The sequence below is a fragment of the Panulirus ornatus genome, chromosome 3 (genome assembly GCF_036320965.1).
Source record: "Panulirus ornatus isolate Po-2019 chromosome 3, ASM3632096v1, whole genome shotgun sequence".
NCBI classification, from domain to species: Eukaryota; Metazoa; Arthropoda; class Malacostraca; order Decapoda; family Palinuridae; genus Panulirus; species Panulirus ornatus.
Window position 1 is genome coordinate 48,164,379 of NC_092226.1, and position 22,964 is coordinate 48,187,342.

Genomic DNA, 22,964 nt, shown 5'->3' on the forward strand with positions numbered 1-22,964 from the left:
ATGTTTATGTCAATTACTATATCACTGTAACGCACCGAACATGAAAATATTCATCACTTAATGTTCCCCCATTAAGGACATAATATTGGTCAACACTATATCACTACAGTTCAACAAGTATGTAATTACATTATATATTAGATACATAAAGTATTTCAACACAACAGTGTTGTAATCCAGCCGGTATGTATCTATATATCACGTGATCTTCAGCTAATCATCACTAAATGTTTAATGTATGAATCATGAAATTTGCCCGGAAAACCTTGCAATGTAGACAGAACTCAATCATGTGTTTATCTAAACGTAGAAGTACCCGGCCCTACCTAGATCTTGAGCTCTTTGTGATTAATTAACTAGCTACTATTATGACCACTCAATAATGTAATTCCTCAACTATGTGTTTTCAGCCAAATGGCTAACTGAATTTGCTGAAACGTTCTTTATTTCATTATTCAGTGTGTGTGTGCGTGTGTGTGTGTGTGTGTGTGTATGTGTGTGTATGTGTGTGTGTGTGTGTGTGTATGTGTGTGTTTGTGTGTATGTGTGTGTGTGTTTTACTGGACTCTGCCTGACAGCCGGTCAACGGTCTCGTTGATGTTCTTGTTGCGTCAGAGGGTACATTATTACCTGCTCCTACGTAGAGAGCATCTTTAAAGCTGCGAGAGCCCTATGTTATGAGTAATAATGATGATGATAATAGGGAGAGATAAGTATATAAATATATGTCTCAACAGTTGTTTATTTTGTTTACGGATAGGGTTGTTAGGGAGGTGAATGCAAAAGTTTTGGAAAGAGGGACAAGTATGCAGTCTGTTGTGGGTGAGAGAGCTCGAAAAGTGAGTCAGCTGTTGTTCGCTGATGATGAAGCGATGGTGGCTGATTCGGGTAAGAAACTGCAGAAGCTGGTGACTGAGTTTGGTAAAGTGTCTGAAAAAAGAAAGCTGAGAGTAAATGTGAATAAGAGCAAGGTTATTAGATACAGTAGGGTTAATTGGGAGGTAAGTTTGTAAGGAGAAAAACTGGAGGATGTGAAGTGTTTTAGATATCTGGGGGTGGATTTGGCAGAGGATGGAACAATGGAAGTGGAAGTGGGTCACATAGTGGGTGAGGGGGGCGAAAGTTCAGGGAACGTTGACAAATGTGCGGAAGGCGAGAACATTATCACGGAAAGGAGAAATGGTTATGTTTGAAGGAACAGTGGTTCCAACAATGTTATATGGTTGCGAGGCGTGAGCTACAGATAGAGCTGTGCGGAGGAGGGTGGATGTGTTGGAAATGAGATGTTTGAGGACAATATGTGGTATGAGCAGGATTCATCGAGTATGTAATGAAAGGGTAAAAGAGATATGTGGCAATAGAAAGTGTGGTTGAGAGAGCAAAAGAGGGTGCAAGGAATAGAGTGAATTGGAACGATATGGTATACCGGGATCGACGTGCTGTCAATGGCTTCAACCAGGGCATGTGAAGCGTCTAAGGCAAACAATGGAAAGTTTGTGGACCTTAATGTGGAAATGGAGCTGTGGTTTCGGTGCATTATACACGACAATTAGAGATTGAGTGTGAACGAATGTGGCCTTTGTTATCTTTTCCTAGCACTACCTTGCGCGTCCGTGGGGGGAGGGGGTTGTTATTTCATGTGTGATGGGATTGCGACGAGAATGAATGGAGGCAGACAATATGAATTATGTTAATGTTTATATATGTATGTCTGTGTATGTATACATATAGGTATGTATATGTGCATTTGCATATGGGTGTGTTGGGGCCATTCTTTCGTCTGTTTCTTTGCGCTACCTTGGTAACGCAGGAGACAGCGACAAAGTATGGTAAATATATATATATATATATATGTATATATATATATATATATATATATATATATATATATATATATATATATATATATATATATATATATATATATATTCTCATCTTGGTTTCATCCACACACATTTAGACACCCAAATCTGAGGATGAGCATTCCCCGCCTGACTCCTTCTGTTTCCCTGTTTAGAAAATTAAAGTTTAAGGAGGGAAGGTTTTTTGCCCCCGCTCCCGTCCCCTTTAGTCGCCTTCTACGACTTGTGAGGAATGCGTGGGAAGTATTCTTTCTCCCCTATCCCCAGGGATAAAAAAAAAGAGAGATAGGTAGTATGTTTGAGGAAAGGAACCTGGATGTTTTGGGTCTGAGTGAAACGAGGCTTAAGGGTAAACGGGAAGAGTGGTTTGGAATGTCTTGGGAGTAAAGTCAGGGGTTAGTGAGAGGAAAAGAGCAAGGGATGGAGTAGCACTACTCCTGGAACAGGAGAAGTGACGAAGCTAGGACGCCATTTGGTAAACATGTAATTGTCCAAAACATTCAACGCTCGTTGAATGTTTTGGACAATTACATGTTTACCAAATGGCGATGTATATCAACTGACTTTTATTTCTCTCCTGTGTCTCCCCTGATGATGTGATTATTACACGAAAGTGCACTTGGGAACTTATCGTGTTTCATTCTCCCCGTGGACTCATAGGAATATATATATATATATATATATATATATATATATATATATATATATATATATATATATATATATATATATATATATATATATATATATTATTTTTTTCTTCTTGTAGCAAGCATCAAGTCTTGAACGAATCTCGCAACGATATCTCACAAACCAAAGGATTAGAAGGGTAAACAAACACTCAAACATATACTTATCGAGAAGAAATATTGCTGCATGATAAGCAAATTTTTGCATCAAATATCAGAAATAATATAGAGACACGCGTCGCACCAACTTGATAAGGGAGACTATGAAAATTGCCGAGCAAGATGAAAATTGAATAAGAAAAAGAAATGTTTCGCTTTCAAGATTGGAAAATATTCGGGAATTGTTAAGAGAAAATGGGAAATAGATTGTGAACTCACTATTTCGGTATTTTTTTTTTTTCACGACTCCCTCCAACTTTTTTTTTCTGTGTACCAATTAGGTTGGTCGTGCCCACAGTGGCTCCATATTTACCTTGCCTTATAAACAACTGAGGCGGGAACTCTGGGTAAAAATTGTGTGGTGGGATTAAATGAAACCTCACGAATTAAAAAAGAAAATAAAACTCCAACGAACGGAGGAAACTTATGGCGATGGTGGCGGACAGGGAGGGAGGGAAGGAGGACGGAGGGATGGGAGGGGCTGTTGAGACCAGAAGTTTTGTGTCCACAGGGTGTGTCCACAGGGTGCTGGTCCACAGGGTGTTGGTCCTCAGGGTGCTGGTCCACAGGGTTGCGGCTCCACAGGGTATTGTTTCTACAGGATGTATGTCCACGGGGTGCTGGTCCACAGGGTTGCAGCTCTACAGGGTGTTGTCTCCACAGGGTGCATGTCCACAGGGTGCTGTGTCCGCAGGGAACTGTGTCCACAGGGAGCTGTGTCCACAGGTGCAGGTCCACGGGATGAGGGTCCACAGGGTGCAGGTCCATAGAGTGCAGGTTCACAGGGTGCTGTGTCCACAGGGTGCAGGTCCACAGGGTGCTGTGTCCGCAGGGAACTGTGTCCATAGGTGCAGGTCCACGGGATGTGGGTCCACAGGGTGCAGGTCCATAGATTGCAGGTCCACGGGGTGCTGTGTCCACAGGGTGCATGTCCACAGGGTGCTGTGGCCACAGGGAGCTGTGTCCACAGGGTGCATGTCCACAGAGTGCAGGTTCACAGGGTGCAGGTCCACAGGGAGCTGTGTCCACAGGGAGCTGTGTCCACAGGTGCAGGTCCACGGGATGAGGGTCCACAGGGTGCAGGTCCATAGAGTGCATGTCCACAGGGTGCTGTGTCCACAGGGAGCTGTGTCTACAGGTGCAGGTCCACGAGAAGCGGGTCCACAGGGTGTAGGTCCATAGAGTGCAGGTTCACAGGGTGCTGTGTCCACAGGGTGCAGGTCCACAGGGTGCTGTGTCCACAGGGAACTGTGTCCATAGGTGCAGGTCCACGGGATATGGGTCCACAGGGTGTAGGTCCATAGATTGCATGTCCACAGGGTGCTGTGTCCACAGGGTGCATGTCCACAGGGGTGTTGTGTCCACAGAGTGCAGGTCCACAGAGTGCAGGTCCACAGGGAGCTGTGTCCACAGGGTGCAGGGCACAGGGTGTTGTGTTCACAGGGTGCAGGTCCACAGGATGCGGGTCCACATGGTGCAGGTCCACAGGATGCGGGTCTATAGGGTGCAGGTCCACAGAGTGCAGGTCCACAGGGTGTTGTGTTCACTGGGTGCAGGTCCACAGGGTGCTGTGTCCATAGGGTACTGTATGCACAAGGTGCGGGTCCATAGGGTGCGGGTCCATAGGATACAGGTCCGCAGAGTGCAGGTCCACAGGCTTCTGGTCCAAAGGGTACAGGTCCACAGAGTGCAGGTTCACAGGGTGTTGTGTCCACAGGGTGCAGATCCACGTAGTGCAGGTCCACAGGCACAGGTCCACAAGGTGCAGGTCTACAGGGTGCAGGTCTACAGGGTGCACGTTCACAGGGTGATGGTCCACAGGGAGCTGGTCCACAGGGTGCGGGTCGACAAGGTAATAGTCTACAGGTTGCGAGTCCACAGGTTGTTGGTCCATAGATGCAGGTTCTCACGATGTTATTCTATAGGGTGCGGGTTTTCAGAGTGCGGGTCCACTGAGTGTAGATTTACAGGGCAACGGCCCACAGGTAGTTGGCCCGTAAGGTGCTGGTCCACTTGGTATCTGTCCCCAGAGTGTTGATCTACAAAGTGTTGGTTCAGAAGGTGTCGGCTAAAAGCTCAGAGGATGCTGGTCCTCAGGATGTTGGTCCACACGTTATCGGTCTACATGTTATCAGTCCAGATGATGTCGCCCCAAAGGGTGTAGGTCCATAGGCTGTACGTCCACAGGGTTGTAGGTCTAAAGGGTGTGCAGGTCTATAGGGTGATCCTTGTGAAGGGTAAACCAATACTAAGCAGAACATACCATAAACCTATTCTCACGATCTCCTAATATTTCCCACCTGTAATTTCATGATCCAGATAATTCCCGACACATTCTAAATTGAAGTTCCCACACGCTCAGTATTTTTACGAGAGTGTAATCATCATATGGAACCATGGAAACGATCGGATGGAACCATGGAAGCGGATGTGAGTCACAGGGTGGGGGAAGGGGCGAAAGTTCTGGTAGCGTTGAAAAATGTGCGGAAGGCAAGAATATTATCTCGGAAAGCAAAAATGGGTATGTTTTAAGGAATAGTGGTTCCAACAATATCATATGGCTGCGAAGCGTCGGCTATAGATAGGGTTCTGCGGAGGAGGGTGGATGTGTTGGAAATGAGATGTTTGAGGACAATATGTGGTGTGAGGGTGGGTTGATTAAGTAGTGAAAGGGTAAGAGAGATGTGTGGTAATAAGAAGAATATGGTTCAGAGAGCAAAATAGGGTGATAAAAAAAAAAAGAGAGATAGGTAGTATGTTTTTAGGGGGAAAGGAACCCGGGTGTTTTTTGGGTTTTTGAGTTTAAAAAAGGCTTTAAAGGGGAAAACGGGAAGAGGGGGTTTGGAATGTCCCTTTGGGAGTTTAAAATCAAAGGGGGGTTGTGGGGGGGAAAAGAGAAAAGGGGTGGAGTTGCCCCTACTCCTGGAACCCGGAGAAGTGACCCAAGCTAGGACGCCATTTGGTAAAAAATGTAATTGTCCAAAACTTAAAGTGTTGAATGTTTTGGACAATTTTCATTTTACCCCAAAAGGGGCGGGGTGTATATTTTATGCTGGACTTTTATTTTATCCTTTTTTCCCCCGTGTTCCCTGTTTATGTGATTATTACACCCAAAGTGCAAATTGGGTTATCGTGTTTATTCTCCCCCTGGACTCATAAAAGGAAAATTTTATTTTTTATATATATATTTATATTTTAATTTATATATTAAAATTTATATATATATTATATATATATTATAATATATATATATATATTATTATATATATATTATTTTTTTTTTTTCTTGTAGCAAGCATCAAGTCTTGAAAAGAATCTCGCAAAAGATATTTTCACAAAAAAAAGGATTAAAAAGGGGGAAAAAAAACACTCAAAAAATATACTTATCGAGAAGAAAATATTGCTGCATGATAAGAAATTTTTGCAATTTAAATTTTCAGAAATAATATAGAGCACGCGTTCGCAAACCCAACCCTTTATAAGGGAGGGGCTATGAAAATTGCCCAGCAAGATGAAAATTGAATAAGAAAAAAGAAATGTTTCGCTTTCAAGATTGGGAAAAAATTCGGGAATTGGTTTTAAAAGGGAAAAAGGGGAAAAAGATTGTGAACTCACTTTTTTCGGTTTTTTTTTTTTTTCGACTCCCTCCCCAAATTTTTTTTTTGTGTACCAATTTTGGTTTTGGGCGTGCCACAGTGGGGTCCCTATTTTTCCTTTGCCTTTATAAACAAAATGAGGCCGGGGAAATCTTTTGGGTAAAAAATTTTGGGTGGGGTTAAAAGAAACCTCACGAAAATTTAAAAAAGAAAATTTAAAACCCCCAACGAAAGGAGGAAAAAATTATGGCGGGTGGTGGCGGACAGGGGGGGAAAGGGGAAGGGAGGGACCGGGGAGGGGGGGTGGGAGGGTTGGGGGTGGGTTTAGGCCAGAAGTTTTGTGTTCCCCCCAGGGGTGTCCAAAAGGGTGCTGGTCCACAGGGTGGGTTGGGCCTAAAGGGGGGGGCTGGTTTCCCCAGGGGTTGCGGCTCCACAGGGGATTGTTTCTACAGGAAAGTAATTTTTCCACGGGGTGCTGGGGCCACGGGGTTTCAGCTCTTTCAGGGGGTTGTCTCCACAGGGTGCTTTTTCCACCGGGGGCTGGTCCCGCGGGAACTGTGTCCCCCCAGGGAGCTGGGTTCCCCCCAAAGGGGGGCAAAAGGGCCAAGGGATGGGGTCCACATGGTTTCAGGGGCCAAGAGTGCAGGTTTTACAGGGGGCTGTTTTCAACAGGGTGAGGTCCACAGGGTTTTTGTTTTCCGCAGGGAACTGTGTCCATGGTGCAGGTCCAGGGGTGTGGGGCCACAGGGTGCGGTCCATAGAAATTTCAGGGGGTTCCCCAAGGGGGTGCTGTGTCCACAGGGTATGTCCCCAGGGTTTCTTTTGGCCACAGGGGGCTGTGTCCAAAGGGGGGGGCATGTCCCCGGGGGTGCAGGTTCCAGGGTGCAGGGGCCCCCAGGGGTTTTGTCCCCCCAGGGGCTGTGTCCCCAGGTGCAGGTCCACGGGATGAGGGTCCCCAGGGTGCAGGGGCCATAGAGTTTCATGTCCACAGGGTGCTGGGGTCCACAGGGTGCTGTGTCCCCAGGTGGGAAAGGGCCACGAGAAGCGGGTCCACAGGGTTTTTAGGGCCATAGAGTGCAGGTTCACAGGGTGCTGTGGGCCACAGGGTTTCAGGTCCACAGGGTGCTGTGTCCCCAGGGAACTGTGTCCCTAGGGGGCAGGTTTCCCCAAACGGGATGGGGTCCACAGGGTGCGGTCCATAGATTTCATGTCCACGGGTGCTGTGTTTCCCCAAAGGGTGCATTTTCAAAAGGGGTGGGTTGTGCCCCCAGAGTGCAGGGGCCACAGAGTGCAGGTCCACCGGGGGCCTGTGCCCCAGGGTGAGGGCACAGGGTGTTTTGTTCACAGGGGGCAGGTCCACAGGATGCGGGTTTCCCCCAAAGGTTTCAAGGTTTCCCCAGGGTTGCCCCCCCGGGTTTTTTATAGGGTGCAAAAAAGGGCCAAAAAAAAAGAAGTGCAGGTCCCCCAGGGTTTGTGTTCACTGGGTTTCAGGTCCACAGGGTGTTGTGTCCAAGGGTTCTGTTTTTCCCCAAGGGTGCGGGGCCCCTAGGGTGCGGTTCCCCAAAGGGGGGGAGGTCCCAAGAGGGGCAGGTTCCCCAGGGTTTTCCTTTTGGGCCAAAGGGTCAGGTCCACAGAGTGCAGGTTACAGGGTGTTTTTGTTCCCCCCAGGGTGCAGAAACCACGGGAGGGCAGGTCCCCCAGGCACAGGTCCACAAGGTGCAGGTTTTACAGGGTGCCCGGTTAAAAGGGTGCACGTTCACAGGGGGTGGTCCACAGGGGGCTGGTCCACAGGGGTGTGCCCCGGGGGGGACAATTTTCCGGGTTAAAATCCACAGGGTTTTTGGGTTCCCCAGGGGGGGTCCATAGATGCAGGGGTTTTCCCCGGGGGGCTTTTCCAAAGGGTGCGGGGCCCCGAGTGCGGGTCCCCGAGTGGGAAAGTTTTACAGGGGCAAGGCCCCCAGGGGGTTGGCCACAGGTGTGGTCCACTTGGTATCTGTCCCCAGGTTTTTGATCTACAAAATGTTGGTTCAGAAGGTGTCGGCTAAAAGTCAGAGGGGATGTGGGTTCCCCAGGATGTTGGTCCACACGGGTTTTCGGTCTAATGTTTCTGTCCCGATGATTTTGCCCCAAAAAGGGGTAGGTTCCCCTAGGCTTTTTCGTCCACCGGGGGTTTTAGGTCTAAAGGGTGTGCAGGTCTATAGGGTGAAACCTTGTTTTAAGGGGTAAACCAATTTCTAAGCAGAACATAACCATAAACCTTTTTCCCTCCCCTAATTTTCCCACCTGTAATTTTATGATTTCCCAAAAATTCCCGACACATTTTAAATTGAAGTTCCCACACGCTCAGTATTTTTAAAGAGAAAATGTAATCACATATGGAACCATGGAAACGATCGGGTGGAACCTGGAAACGGATTGAGTCAAGGGTTGGGGGGAAGGGGGGGCCAAATTTCGGGTTTGCGTTGAAAATTGGGGGGGAAGGCAAAAATATTATTTCGGAAAGCAAAAATGGGTTTTTGTTTTAAGGAAAAAGTGGGTTTTCCCAAAAATTAAACCTTTTGGCTGCGAAGGGGTCGGCTATTTTGATTTGGGTTTTGCGGAGGAGGGGGATGTTTTTTGGGGAAAAGAGTGTTTGAGGGGCAATTTTGTGGTGTGAGGGTTTTGGGGGGATTTTAAATAGTGAAAGGGTAAGAGGGGATGTGTGGTAATAAGAAGAATATGGTTAGAGAGCAAAATAGGGTGTATTGAAATTTGGGTTTTGGGCCCCTTTGGGGAGGGGTGAGTGAGGGAAAAATTGACAAAGAGGATATATTGTCAGAGGTGGAGGGAACGAGAAGTGGGAAAACCAAAATGGGGGTTTGGGAAAGGGTGGAAAATTGAAAAAGATTTTGATCGGGGCCCCGAACATGCAGAAGGGTGGGAAAGGTTTTTTAAGGGGAAAAGAGTGAAATTTGGGAAAAGGGGGTGTGGGGTTTTTTTTTACCGGGGTCGGGGGCTCTATTTTTTGGATTTAAGCAAATGCTGTCAAGGCCGGGGCTGGGGGGTTTTTCCATGAAAACTTTTTGTGGGGTCCCGGATGTTTAAAAGGAAGCTGTTGGGGTTTTAGTGCTAAAAAAAGGATGTGTTTGGGGAATACCTGGTTAAAAGCGAGAATTACTTGTATACTTATGAAAAGTAGGAGAGATGGCCAGGGGAGGCATTATTGGATTACGTGTTAATTGACAAGGCGTGCGAAAGAGAGACTTTTGGATGTTAATGTGCTGAAAGGTGCAACTGAGGGATGTCTGATCATTATCTTGTGGAGGCTAAGGTAAGATTTTGTATGGGTTTTCAGAAAAAGAAGGTGAATGTTGGGGGGAAAGAGGGGTGGGGAGAGTAAGTGAGCTTGAGAAGGAGACCTGTGTGAGGAAGTACCAGGAGGAGACTGAGACAGAATGGAAAAAGGTGAGAACAATGGAAGCAAGGGGAGTGGGGGAGGAATGGGATGTATTTAGGGAATCAGTGATGGATTGCGCAAAAGATGCTTGTGGCATGAGAAGAGTGGGAGGTGGGTTGATTAGAAAGGGTAGTGAGTGGTGGGATGAAGAAGTAAGAGTATTAGTGAAAGAGAAGAGAGAGGCATTTGGTCGATTTTTGCAGGGAAAAAATGAAATTGAGTGGGAGGTGTATCAAAGAAAGAGACAGGAGGTCAAGAGAAAGGTGCAAGAGGTGAAAAAAAGGGCAAATGAGAGTTGGGGTGAGAGAGTATCATTAAATTTTAGGGAGAATAAAAAGATGTTCTGGAAGGAGGTAAATAAAGTGCGTAAGACAAGGGAGCAAATGGGAACTTCAGTGAAGGGCGCAAATGGGGAGGTGATAACAAGTAGTGGTGATGTGAGAAGGAGATGGAGTGAGTATTTTGAAGGTTTGTTGAATGTGTTTGATGATAGAGTGGCAGATATAGGGTGTTTTGGTCGAGGTGGTGTGCAAAGTGAGAGGGTTAGGGAAAATGATTTGGTAAACAGAGAAGAGGTAGTGAAAGCTTTGCGGAAGATGAAAGTCGGCAAGGCAGCAGGTTTGGATGGTATTGCAGTGGAATTTATTAAAAAAGAGGGTGACTGTATTGTTGACTGGTTGGTAAGGTTATTTAATGTATGTATGACTCATGGTGAGGTGCCTGAGGATTGGCGGAATGCGTGCATAGTGCCATTGTACAAAGGCAAAGGGGATAAGAATGAGTGCTCAAATTACAGAGGTATAAGTTTGTTGAGTATTCCTGGTAAATTATATGGGAGGGTATTGATTGAGAGGGTGAAGGCATGTACAGAGCATCAGATTGGGGAAGAGCAGTGTGGTTTCAGAAGTGGTAGAGGATGTGTGGATCAGGTGTTTGCTTTGAAGAATGTATGTGAGAAATACTTAGAAAAGCAAATGGATTTGTATGTAGCATTTATGGATCTGGAGAAGGCATATGATAGAGTTGATAGAGATGCTCTGTGGAAGGTATTAAGAATATATGGTGTGGGAGGAAAGTTGTTAGAAGCAGTGAAAAGTTTTTATCGAGGATGTAAGGCATGTGTACGTGTAGGAAGAGAGGAAAGTGATTGGTTCTCAGTGAATGTAGGTTTGCGGCAGGGGTGTGTGATGTCTCCATGGTTGTTTAATTTGTTTATGGATGGGGTTGTTAGGGAGGTAAATGCAAGAGTTTTGGAAAGAGGGGCAAGTATGAAGTCTGTTGGGGATGAGAGAGCTTGGGAAGTGAGTCAGTTGTTGTTCGCTGATGATACAGCGCTGGTGGCTGATTCATGTGAGAAACTGCAGAAGCTGGTGACTGAGTTTGGTAAAGTGTGTGGAAGAAGAAAGTTAAGAGTAAATGTGAATAAGAGCAAGGTTATTAGGTACAGTAGGGTTGAGGGCCAAGTCAATTGGGAGGTGAGTTTTAATGGAGAAAAACTGGAGGAAGTGAAGTGTTTTAGATATCTGGGAGTGGATTCTGGCAGCGGATGGAACCATGGAAGCGGAAGTGGATCATAGGGTGGGGGAGGGGGCGAAAATTCTGGGGGCCCTTGAAGAATGTGTGGAAGGAAGTCGAGAACATTATCTCGGAAAGCAAAAATGGGTATGTTTGAAGGAATAGTGGTTCCAACAATGTTGTATGGTTGCGAGGCGTGGGCTATGGATAGAGTTGTGCGCAGGAGGATGGATGTGCTGGAAATGAGATGTTTGAGGACAATGTGTGGTGTGAGGTGGTTTGATCGAGTGAGTAACGTAAGGGTAAGAGAGATGTGTGGAAATAAAAGAGGTGTTGAGGTGAGAGAGTGTGTTTTGAAGTGGTTTGGGCACATGGAGAGGGAGAGTGAGGAAAGAATTGACCAAGAGGATATATATGTCGGAGGTGGAGGGAGGCAAGGAGAAAGATGGGAAGAGGGGGGGGGTGGAACCCCAAATTTGGAGGTGGAAGATGGAGTGAAAAAGATTTTGTGTGATCGGGGCCTGAACATGCAGAAGGGTGAAAGGAGGGCAAGGAATAGAGTGAATTGGATCGATGTGGTATACCGGGGTTGACGTTGCTGTCAGTGGATTGAATCAAGGCATGTGAAGCGTCTGGGGTAAACAGGAAAGCTGTTGTAGGTATGTATATTTGCGTGTGTGGACGTATGTACATACTTTGTGTATGTAGGGGGGGGGGGGGGGGGGGGGGGGGGTTGGCCATTTCTTTCGTCTGTTTCCCGCATACGCGGGAGGGACTGCGACAAAGTATAAAAAAGAAAAAAGAAAAAAAAAAATTATTATTTATATATATATATATATTATATATATATATATATATATATATATATATATAATATATATATATATATATTATCCTGGGTTTGGGGGAAAAAGAATACTCCCCAGTTATCCTGGTGTTGTAAAAGGCAACTAAAGGGAAGGGAGCGGGGGGCGGAAAATCTTTCCCTCTCTCTTTTTTTTTTTTTTTATTTTCGAAACGAAGGAACAGAGAAGAGGGCCAGGTGAAGATATTCCCTCAAAGGTCCTGTCCTCTGTTCTTAATGCAACCTCGCTAATGCGGGAAATGGCGGATAGTATGAAAGAAAGAAGATATATATATATATTATATATATATATATATATATACTATATATATATATATATATATCCCTGGGGATAGGGGATTAAGAATACTTCCCACGTATTCCTCTGCGTGTGTAGAAGGCGCTAAAAAGGGGAGGAGCGGGGGGTGGAAATCCTCCCCTCTCGTTTTTTTTTTTTTTTTAATTTTCCAAAAGAAGAACAGAGGGGGCCAGGTGAGGATATTCAAAAAAAGGGCCCAGTCTCGTTCTTAACGCTACCTCGCTAATGCGGAAATGGCGAATAGTTTAAAAGAAAGAAAGAAGATATATATATATATATATATTATATATTATATATATATTATATATATATATAGATATATATATATATTATATTATATATATTATATATATATTTGTTCTTTTGTCTTCCATACGTTATTTCCCTCCTTCCAGAAACATGGTTTTTTATTCTTCTTAAAATTTGATTAAATTTAAAGAAAGGGGCAAGTGGGGAAGTAATATCAGGTAGTGGTGAAGTGAGAAGTAGATAGGATAATCATTATCAAAATTTGTTAATGTGGTTTGATGAACAATGTCAAGGTGTAGGATGTTATGTCGTGTGAGCGTGGCGATTCGTGATTGAAGGGGTAATGGAGGAGTGTTTTGGTTGAGAGGAAAGACGCAGTGAAAGGTTTGACGAGATGAAATCTGGTAAGGCGACGGGTTTGGACGGCACTGCAGTAATATCTATTAAAAGTGGGGTGACTGCGTCGTTGATTGGTTGGTATATGATATTCAGTGTATGAATAGATCATGGTGAAGTGCCTGAGGGTTGGCGGAATGCTTGGCATAGTGCCACTGTACAAAGGCAGAGTGGTTCTAAAAGGTGAGTGTTTAAACTACAGAGCATAAGTTTGTGAGTATTCTTGAGAAATCATATATGTAGGGTTATTGGATGGGAGGGTGAGAAAGATGTACAGAGCATCAGATTGGGGAAGAGCAGTGTGGTTTCGGAAACGGTAGAGGATGTGTGGATCAGGTGTTTGCTTTGAGAATGTATGTGAGAAATACTTAGAAAAGCAGATGGATTTGTAAGTAGCATTTATGGATCTGGAGAAGGCATATGATAGAGTGATAGAGATGCTCTGTGGTAGGATTAAGAATATATGGTGTGGGAGGAAAGTTGTTAGAAGCAGTGAAAAGTTTTTATCGAGGATATACGGTGTGTTAACGTGTAGGAGAGAGGAAAGTGATTGGTTCTCAGTGAATGTAGGTTTGCGGCAGGGGTGGTGATGTCTCCATGGTTGTTTAATTTGTTTATGGATGGGGTTGTTAGGGAGGTAAATGCAAGAGTTTTGGAAAGAGGGGCAAGTATGAAGTCTGTTGGGGATGAGAGAGCTTGGGAAGTGAGTCAGTTGTTGTTCGCTGATGATACAGCGCTGGTGGCTGATTCATGTGAGAAACTGCAGAAGCTGGTGACTGAGTTTGGGAAAGTGTGTGGAAGAAGAAAGTTAAGAGTAAATGTGAATAAGAGCAAGGTTATTAGGTACAGTGGGGTTGAGGCCAAGTCAATTGGGAGGTGAGTTTTAATGGAGAAAAACTGGAGGAAGTGAAGTGTTTTAGATATCTGGGAGTGGATTCTGGCAGCGGATGGAACCATGGAAGCGGAAGTGGATCATAGGGTGGGGGAGGGGGCGAAAATTCTGGGGGCCTTGGAAGAATGTGTGGAAGTCGAGTACATTATCTCGGGAAAGCAAAAATGGGTATGTTTGAAGGAATAGTGGTTCCAACAATGTTGTATGGTTGCGAGGCGTGGGCTATGGATAGAGTTGTGCGCAGGAGGATGGATGTGCTGGAAATGAGATGTTTGAGGACAATGTGTGGTGTGAGGTGGTTTGATCGAGTGAGTAACGTAAGGGTAAGAGAGATGTGTGGAAATAAAAAAGAGCGTGGTTGAGAGAGCAGAAGAGTGTGTTTTGAAGTGGTTTGGGCACATGGAGAGGATGATGTGTGGACAGATTGACCAAGAGGATATATATGTCGGAGGTGGAGGGAGCAAGGAAAGAGGAGAACCAAATTGGAGGTGGAAAGATGGAGTGAAAAAGATTTTGTGTGATCGGGGCCTGAACATGCAGAAGGGTGAAAGGAGGGCAAGGAATAGAGTGAATTGGATCGATGTGCGAATACGGGGTTGACGTGCTGTCAGTGGATTGAATCAAGGCATGTGAAAGCGTCAGGGGGTTAAACCATGGAAAGCTGATGTAGGTATGTATATTTGCGTGTGTGGACGTATGGTTATACATGTGTATGTGGGGGGGGGGGGGGGGGGGGGGGGGGGGTTGGCCATTTCTTTCGTCTGTTTCCGCAAACGCGGGCGACAGCGAAAAGAATAAAAAGAAAAAAGAAAAAAAAAATATATATATATATTATATATATATATATATCTATATATATATATAATATATATATATATATATATATATATATATATATATATCCCTGGGTATAGGGAGAGAAAAGAATTTCTCCCCCACGTAATCTGCGTGTTGATAAAGGCAACTAAAGGGCAGCGCGGGGGGCTGAAAATCTTTCCTTCTCTTATTTTTATTATTATTTTCGAAACGAAGGAACAGAGAAGAGGGCCAGGTGAAGATATTCCCTCAAAGGTCCTGTCCTCTGTTCTTAATGCAACCTCGCTAATGCGGGAAATGGCGGATAGTATGAAAGGAAAAGAAAGATATATATATAATATATATATATATATAATATATATATATATATATATATATATAAATATATCCCTGGGGATAGGGGATTAAGAATACTTCCCACGTATTCTCGTGTCGTAGAAGGCGACTATAAGGGGAGGGTGCGGGGGGCTGGAAATCCTCCCCTCTCGTTTTTTTTTTTTTTTTTATTTTCGAAACGAAGGAACAGAGAAGAGGGCCAGGTGAAGATATTCCCTCAAAGGTCCTGTCCTCTGTTCTTAACGCTACCTCGCTAATGCGGGAAATGGCGAATAGTTTAAAAGAAAGAAAGAAGATATATATATATATATATATATATATATATATATATTTATTTATATATATATATATTATAATATATATATATATATATATAAATATTAGTTCTTTTTGTCTTCCATCGTTATTTCTTCCTTCCAGAACTGTATTTTTCTTCTTAAAATTTGATTAAATTTAAAGAAAGGGGCAAGTGGGGAAGTAATATCAGGTAGTGGTGAAGTGAGAAGTGATAGGGATAACATTATCCAATATATGTTTTTAATGTGTTTGAAGACAAGTGTCAGGAGTTGGATGTAATGGTCGTGGAAGGTGGCGAGCGACGTGAGGAGGGGTCATGGAGAGTGTTTTGGTTGAGAGGAAAGACGCAGTGAAAGGTTTGACGAGATGAAATCTGGTAAGGCGACGGGTTTGGACGGCACTGCAGTAATATCTATTAAAAGTGGGGTGACTGCGTCGTTGATTGGTTGGTAATGATATCAGTGTAGAATAGACTCAGGTGAAAGTGCCTGAGGGATTGGCGGGAATGCATGATAGTGCCACTGTACAAAGGCAGAGTGGTTCTAAAAGGTGAGTGTTTAAATACAGAGGCATAAGTTTGTTGAGTATTCTTGAGAAATATAAATGAGGTGGTATTGACTGGGAGGGTGAAAGCAAGTACAGCTCAGACTGTGAGGAGCAGTGTGGTTTCGGAAACGGTAGAGGATGTGTGGATCAGGTGTTTGCTTTGAAGAATGTTATGTGAGAAATACTTAGAAAAGCAGATGGATTTGTAAGTAGCATTTATGGATCTGGAGAAGGCATATGATAGGGTTGATAAAAGATGCTTGTTGGAAGGTTTTAAGAGTACATGGTATTGGAGGTACGCTGGCTAGAAGCGGTGAAAGTTTTTATAATGGAGTTAAATTGTGTACCGAGTAGGAGTAGAGGAGTGTTATTAAATGGTTCCCTGTAAATTTCGGTCTGCGGCCAGGGTTGCGTGCTATTCCTTATGTTTCTCAATTTGTTTACGGATGGGGTGGTTAGGGACGGTATATATGAGTTTTGGGGAGAAGGGCGAGTATACAGGTCTTTTGGGGATGAAAGAGACTGGGAAATAAGTCAGTTGCTGTTAGCCGATGGGCAGCTCTAGTGGCTGATTCGAGTGAGAAACTGCAGAGGTTCGTGACTGTGTTTGGAAAAGCGTGTGGAAGTAGAAGGTTGATAGTGAATGTGAATAAGAGCAAGGTTATTAGGTTCAGTAGGGTTGAAAGACAAGATAATTAGGAAGCAGCTTATATGGAGAAAAAAAAATGGAGGAAGTGAAGTGTTTTCGATATCTGGAAGTGGACTTAGCACCGAATGGTAATGGAAGTGGAAGTATCACTGGGTGGGGAGGGGGCGAAGTTTCTGCGGAATGATGAAGAATGTGTGGAAGGAGAGAACGTTATCTCGGAGAGCAAAAGTAGGCATATTTAAAGAAACAGTGTTCCAACATACTATATGGTTTAGAGGCATCATGGGCTATAGATAGAACTGCACGGAGGAGGGTGGAAGTATTGGAAATGAAATGTTTGAGGACAATATGTAGCGTGAGGTAGTTTGATCGAGTAAGTAATGAAAGGGTAAGAGAGATGTGTGGAAATAAAAAAGAGCGTGGTTGAGAGAGCAGAAGAGTGTGTTTTGAAGTGGTTTGGGCACATGGAGAGGATGAGTGAGGAAAGATATGACCAAGAGGATATATTACACGGGTGGAGGGAGCAAGGAAAGAGGAGAACCAAATTGGAGGTGGAAAGATGGAGTGAAAAAGATTTTGTGTGATCGGGGCCTGAACATGCAGAAGGGTGAAAGGAGGGCAAGGAATTTATAGGAATTGATCGATGTGGTATACCGGGGTTGACGTGCTGTCAGTGGATTGAATCAAGGCATGTGAAGCGTCTGGGGTAAACCATGGAAAGCTGTGTAGGTATGTATATTTGCGTGTGTGGACGTATGTATATACATGTGTATGTGGGGGGGGGGGGGGGGGGGGGGGGGTTGGCCATTTCTTTCGTCTGTTTCCCGCAAACGCGGGAGACAGCGACAAAGTATAAAAAAGAAAAAAGAAAAAAAAATATATATATATATATATATATATATATATATATATATATATATATATATATATATATATATATATATATATATATATATATTATCCCTGGGTATAGGGGAGAAAGAATACTCCCCACGTAATCCCTGCGTGTTGTAAAAGGCAACTAAAAGGGAAGGGAGCGGGGGGCTGAGAATCTTTCCCTCTCTCTTTTTTTTTTTTTTTATTTTCGAAACGAAGGAACAGAGAAGAGGGCCAGGTGAAGATATTCCCTCAAAGGTCCTGTCCTCTGTTCTTAATGCAACCTCGCTAATGCGGGAAATGGCGGATAGTATGAAAGAAAAGAAAGATATATATATATATATATATATATATATATATATATATATATATATATATATATATATATATCCCTGGGGATAGGGGATTAAGAATACTTCCCACGTATTCCCTGCGTGTCGTAGAAGGCGACTAAAAGGGGAGGGAGCGGGGGGCTGGAAATCCTCCCCTCTCGTTTTTTTTTTTTTTTTTAATTTTCCAAAAGAAGGAACAGAGGGGGCCAGGTGAGGATATTCCAAAAAAGGCCCAGTCCTCTGTTCTTAACGCTACCTCGCTAATGCGGGAAATGGCGAATAGTTTAAAAGAAAGAAAGAAGATATATATATATATATATATATATATATATATATATATATATATATATATATATATATATATATATATATATATATATATATATATATATATATTTGTTCTTTTGTCTTCCATACGTTATTTCCCTCCTTCCAGAACATGTTTTTATTCTTCTTAAAATTTGATTAAATTTAAAGAAAGGGGCAAGTGGGGAAGTAATATCAGGTAGTGGTGAAGTGAGAAGTAGATAGGATAATCATTATCAAAATTTGTTTAATGTGTTTGATGACAAAGTGTCAGGTGTAGGATGTTATGGTCGTGGTGGCGTGCGACGTGAGAGGGGTCATGGAGAGTGTTTTGGTTGAGAGGAAAGACGCAGTGAAAGGTTTGACGAAGATGAAATCTGGTAAGGCGACGGGTTTGGACGGCACTGCAGTAATATCTATTAAAAGTGGGGTGACTGCGTCGTTGATTGGTTGGTAATGATATTCAGTGAAGTGCCTGAGGGTTGGCGGAATGCATGCATAGTGCCACTGTACAAAGGCAGAGTGGTTAAAGGTGAGTGTTTAAACTACAGAGGCATAAGTTTGTTGAGTATTCTTGAGAAATCATATATGAGGGTATTGACTGGGAGGGTGAAAGCATGTACAGAGCATCAGACTGTGGAGGAGCAGTGTGGTTTCGGAAACGGTAGAGGATGTGTGGATCAGGTGTTTGCTTTGAAGATTGTGTGTGAGAAATACTTAGAAAAGCAGATGGATTTGTAAGTAGCATTTATGGATCTGGAGAAGGCATATGATAGGGTTGATAAAGATGCTTGTTGGAAGGTTTTAAGAGTATATGGTATTGGAGGTACGCTGCTAGAAGCAGTGAAAAGTTTTTATAATGGATGTAAATTGTGTACACGAGTAGGAGTAGAGGAGAGTAATTGGTTCCCTGTAAATTTCGGTCTGCGGCAGGGTTGCGTGATATTCCTATGATTACTCAATTTGTTTACGGATGGGGTGGTTAGGGAGGTATATATGAGTTTTGGGGAGAAGGGCGAGTATACAGTCTATTGGGGATGAAAGAGACTGGGAAATAAGTCAGTTGCTGTTAGCCGATGGGCAGCTCTAGTGGCTGATTCGAGTGAGAAACTGCAGAGGTTCGTGACTGTGTTTGGAAAAGCGTGTGGAAGTAGAAGGTTGATAGTGAATGTGAATAAGAGCAAGGTTATTAGGTTCAGTAGGGTTGAAAGACTAGATAATTAGGAAGCAAGCTTATATGGAGAAAAAATGGAGGAAGTGAAGTGTTTTCGATATCTGGAAGTGGACTTAGCACCGAATGGTACTATGGAAGCGGAAGTATCACTGGGTGGGGAGGGGGCGAAGTTTCTGGGAATGATGAAGAATGTGTGGAAGGAGAGAACGTTATCTCGGAGAGCAAAAGTAGGCATATTTAAAGAAACAGTAGTTCCAACAATACTATATGGTTTAGAGGCATTGGCTATAGATAGAACTGCACGGAGGAGGGTGGAAGTATTGGAAATGAAATGTTTGAGGACAATATGTAGCGTGAGGTAGTTTGATCGAGTAAGTAATGAAAGGGTAAGAGAGATGTGTGGAAATAAAAAGAGTGTGGTCGAGAGAGCAGAAGAGGGTGTGTTGAAATAGTCTGGACATATGGAGAAATTAAGCGAGGAAATATTGACAAAGAGGATACATATATGTCACAGGTGGAGGGAACAAGGAGACCAAATTGGGGGTGAAAGGATGGAGTGAAAACTATTTTGAGCGATCGAGGACTGAACATACAGGAGGGCGAGAGGCGTGTGAGGAATAGAGTGAATTGAAGCGATGTGGTATACTGGGGTTGACGTGCTGTTAGTGGACTGAACCATGGCATATGAAGCGTCTTGGGTAAACCATACCATGAATTGTACACTGACGTATACAATGACCTGTTCACTGACTCATATGCTGACCTTTAAAATGACCTTTACTGACTCATATGCTTAACTTTAGAATGAACCATACAATGACCTGTCAATTGACTCATACAATGATTTGCACATTGGCCAATACAATGACCTGTATACTGATTCATAGATTAACCTGTACAGCGACCCAATGGATAGCTGGCGAACTGACCCATTACAACTTCCTGCATCCTTGTCCATTCATTGACTTGTACTCTGACACATGCAATGACCTGTGCACTGACCTATACAATGACCTTTGCATTGACCCATACAGTTATCTTTATACTGACCCATACCTGTGCATGGTCATGAATTTGATCGACTACCGATTCGTGGTGTGGTCACCATAAGGTAAACATTTTGTATTATGATAGATAGCTGTAGAAATACACTGATACTTACACCAAGCCAATATTTATGCCTAAAAGTGTATCTCAGATCAACACTGGCGTTCTTATAGGCACATTGTACAATAAAATACACATGTACACCTGCACAGATTTGTCCGAGGTACTGATTTGTCTAATAGAACCTATACTGACCAATGCAATATCAATCGTTATGACCAAAAGGCTGATAATCTTACACTGACCTCTGCAATGATGTCTACACTGACCAGTACACTGAAGCATACACTGCCTTGTCTGCTGAGCTATTCAGTGATATTTATAGTAACAGATACATTGAGGTGAACACTGACCTGTATACAGGGACGGTGTCGCTGGAGCGGTACCACAGGACCAACACGGCTGAGTCCTGCTTATGTTTGGGTGTGGGAGCACAGGGCAGCTCCGCTCTCCCACCTCTCACCACCCACACCGACCTCACCACCGCTGAGGGAAAGAAGAGAAAGAAAAAGTGAGAAAGAGAGAATAAGTTTGTGAGAGAGAGAGAGAAAGAGAAAGAGAGAAGGTGGGAGGGAGGGAAGCGAGGTGATTTTCTGGTAACTGTCGACTAATTTGCGTTCATGTCCTAATTGCTTGCGCTTTTAATTCCTGATGACTGTGACGCAGTCAGACCTGATGACTGTCTATACAATTAGCGGTAATGTGAAGCGCTAACCGTTTTCATGGACTGTCACCGTTTCACTCCCCTGTTAACTATCTATCGCTCTACAAACAAGCGAAGACTGGGTTCCTACCATCAATCATAATTATTCCCTGCAAATGAACAGGGTTACTGTACATAAAATCTCTCTCTAAATTATTTACCTTTACATACGCATGTATAGCTATCTTGTTGGTGATTAGCTGTGGATCATCAAAACTTTATATCTATCAACTTTCCTCTGATAGGAGTGATATGTCTATATGCTTAAACTAAACCTAAAATAGACATATATTATCTCATTCAAATATATATATATATATATATATATATATATATATATATATATATATATATATATATATATATATATATATATATATCTTTTTTATTTTTCTTTGTTTTGTCGCTGTCTCCCGCGTTTGCGAGTTAGCGCAAGGAAACAGACGAAAGAAGTGGCCCAACCCACCCCCATACACATGTATATACATACGTCCACACACGCAAATATACATACCTACACAGCTTTCCATGGTTTACCACAGACGCTTCACATGCCCTGATTCAATCCACTGACAGCACGTCAACCCCGGTATACCTCATCGATCCAATTCACTCCATTCCTTGCCCTCCTTTCACCATCCTGCATGTTCAGGCCCCGATCACACAAAATCTTTTTCACTCCATCTTTCCACCTCCAATTTGGTCTCCCACTTCTCGTTCCCTCCACCTCCGACACATATATCCTCTTGGTCAATCTTTCCTCACTCACCCTCTCCATGTGCCCAAACCATTTCAAAACACCCTCTTCTGCCCTCTCAACCACGCTCTTTTTATTTCCACACATCTCTCTTACCCTTACGTTACTTACTCGATCAAACCACCTCACACCACACATTGTCCTCACACATCTCATTTCCAGCACATCCATCCTCCTGCGCACAACTCTATCCATAGCCCACGCCTCGCAACCATACAACATTGTTGGAACCACTATTCCTTCAAACATACTCATTTTTGCTTTCCGAGATAATGTTCTCGACTTCCACACATTCTTCAAGGCTCCCAGAATTTTCGCCCCCTCCCCCACCCTATGATCCACTTCCGCTTCCATGGTTCCATCCGCTGCCAGATCCACTCCCAGATATCTAAAACACTTTACTCCCTCCAGTTTTTCTCCATTCAAACTTACCTCCCAATTGACTTGACCCTAAACCCTACTGTACCTAATAACCTTGCTCTTATTCACATTTACTCTTAACTTTCTTCTTTCACACACTTTACCAAACTCAGTCACCAGCTTCTGCAGTTTCTCACATGAATCAGCCACCAGCGCTGTATCATCAGCGAACAACAACTGACTCTCTTCCCAAGCTCTCTCATCCCCAACAGACTTCATACTTGCCCCACTTTCCAAAACTCTTGCATTCACCTCCCTAACAACCCCATCCAAAAACAAAGTATTGATTGAGGGTATTTATTGAGAGAGTGAAGGCATGTACAGAGCATCAGATTGGGGAAGAGCAGTGTGGTTTCAGAAGTGGTAGAGGATGTGTGGATCAGGTGTTTGCTTTGAATAATGTATGTGAGAAATACTTAGAAAAGCAAATGGATTTGTATGTAGCATTTATGGATCTGGAGAAGTCATATGATAGAGTTGATAGAGATGCTCTGTGGAAGGTATTAAGAATATATGGTGTGGGAGGCAAGTTGTTAGAAGAAGTGAAAAGTTTCTATCGAGGATGTAAGGCATGTGTACGTGTAGGAAGAGAGGAAAGTGATTGGTTCTCAGTGAATGTAGGTTTGCGGCAGTGGTGGTTTGATGTCTCCATGGTTGTTTAATTTGTTTATATATATATATATATATA

The 22,964-nt window shown here is 43.5% G+C and overlaps 1 protein-coding gene across 1 annotated transcript in view; it reads right to left on the minus strand.

Annotated features, from left to right (window-relative positions):
- Nucleotides 1–22,964, minus strand: part of LOC139759504 (nephrin-like) — a 574,502-nt gene that overhangs the window by 293,489 nt on the left and 258,049 nt on the right. Inside the window, exon 2 of the mRNA XM_071681702.1 lies at nt 20,750–20,882. Coding sequence (XP_071537803.1) covers nt 20,750–20,882 — 133 coding nt within the window. The remainder of the gene's footprint in view (nt 1–20,749; nt 20,883–22,964) is intronic.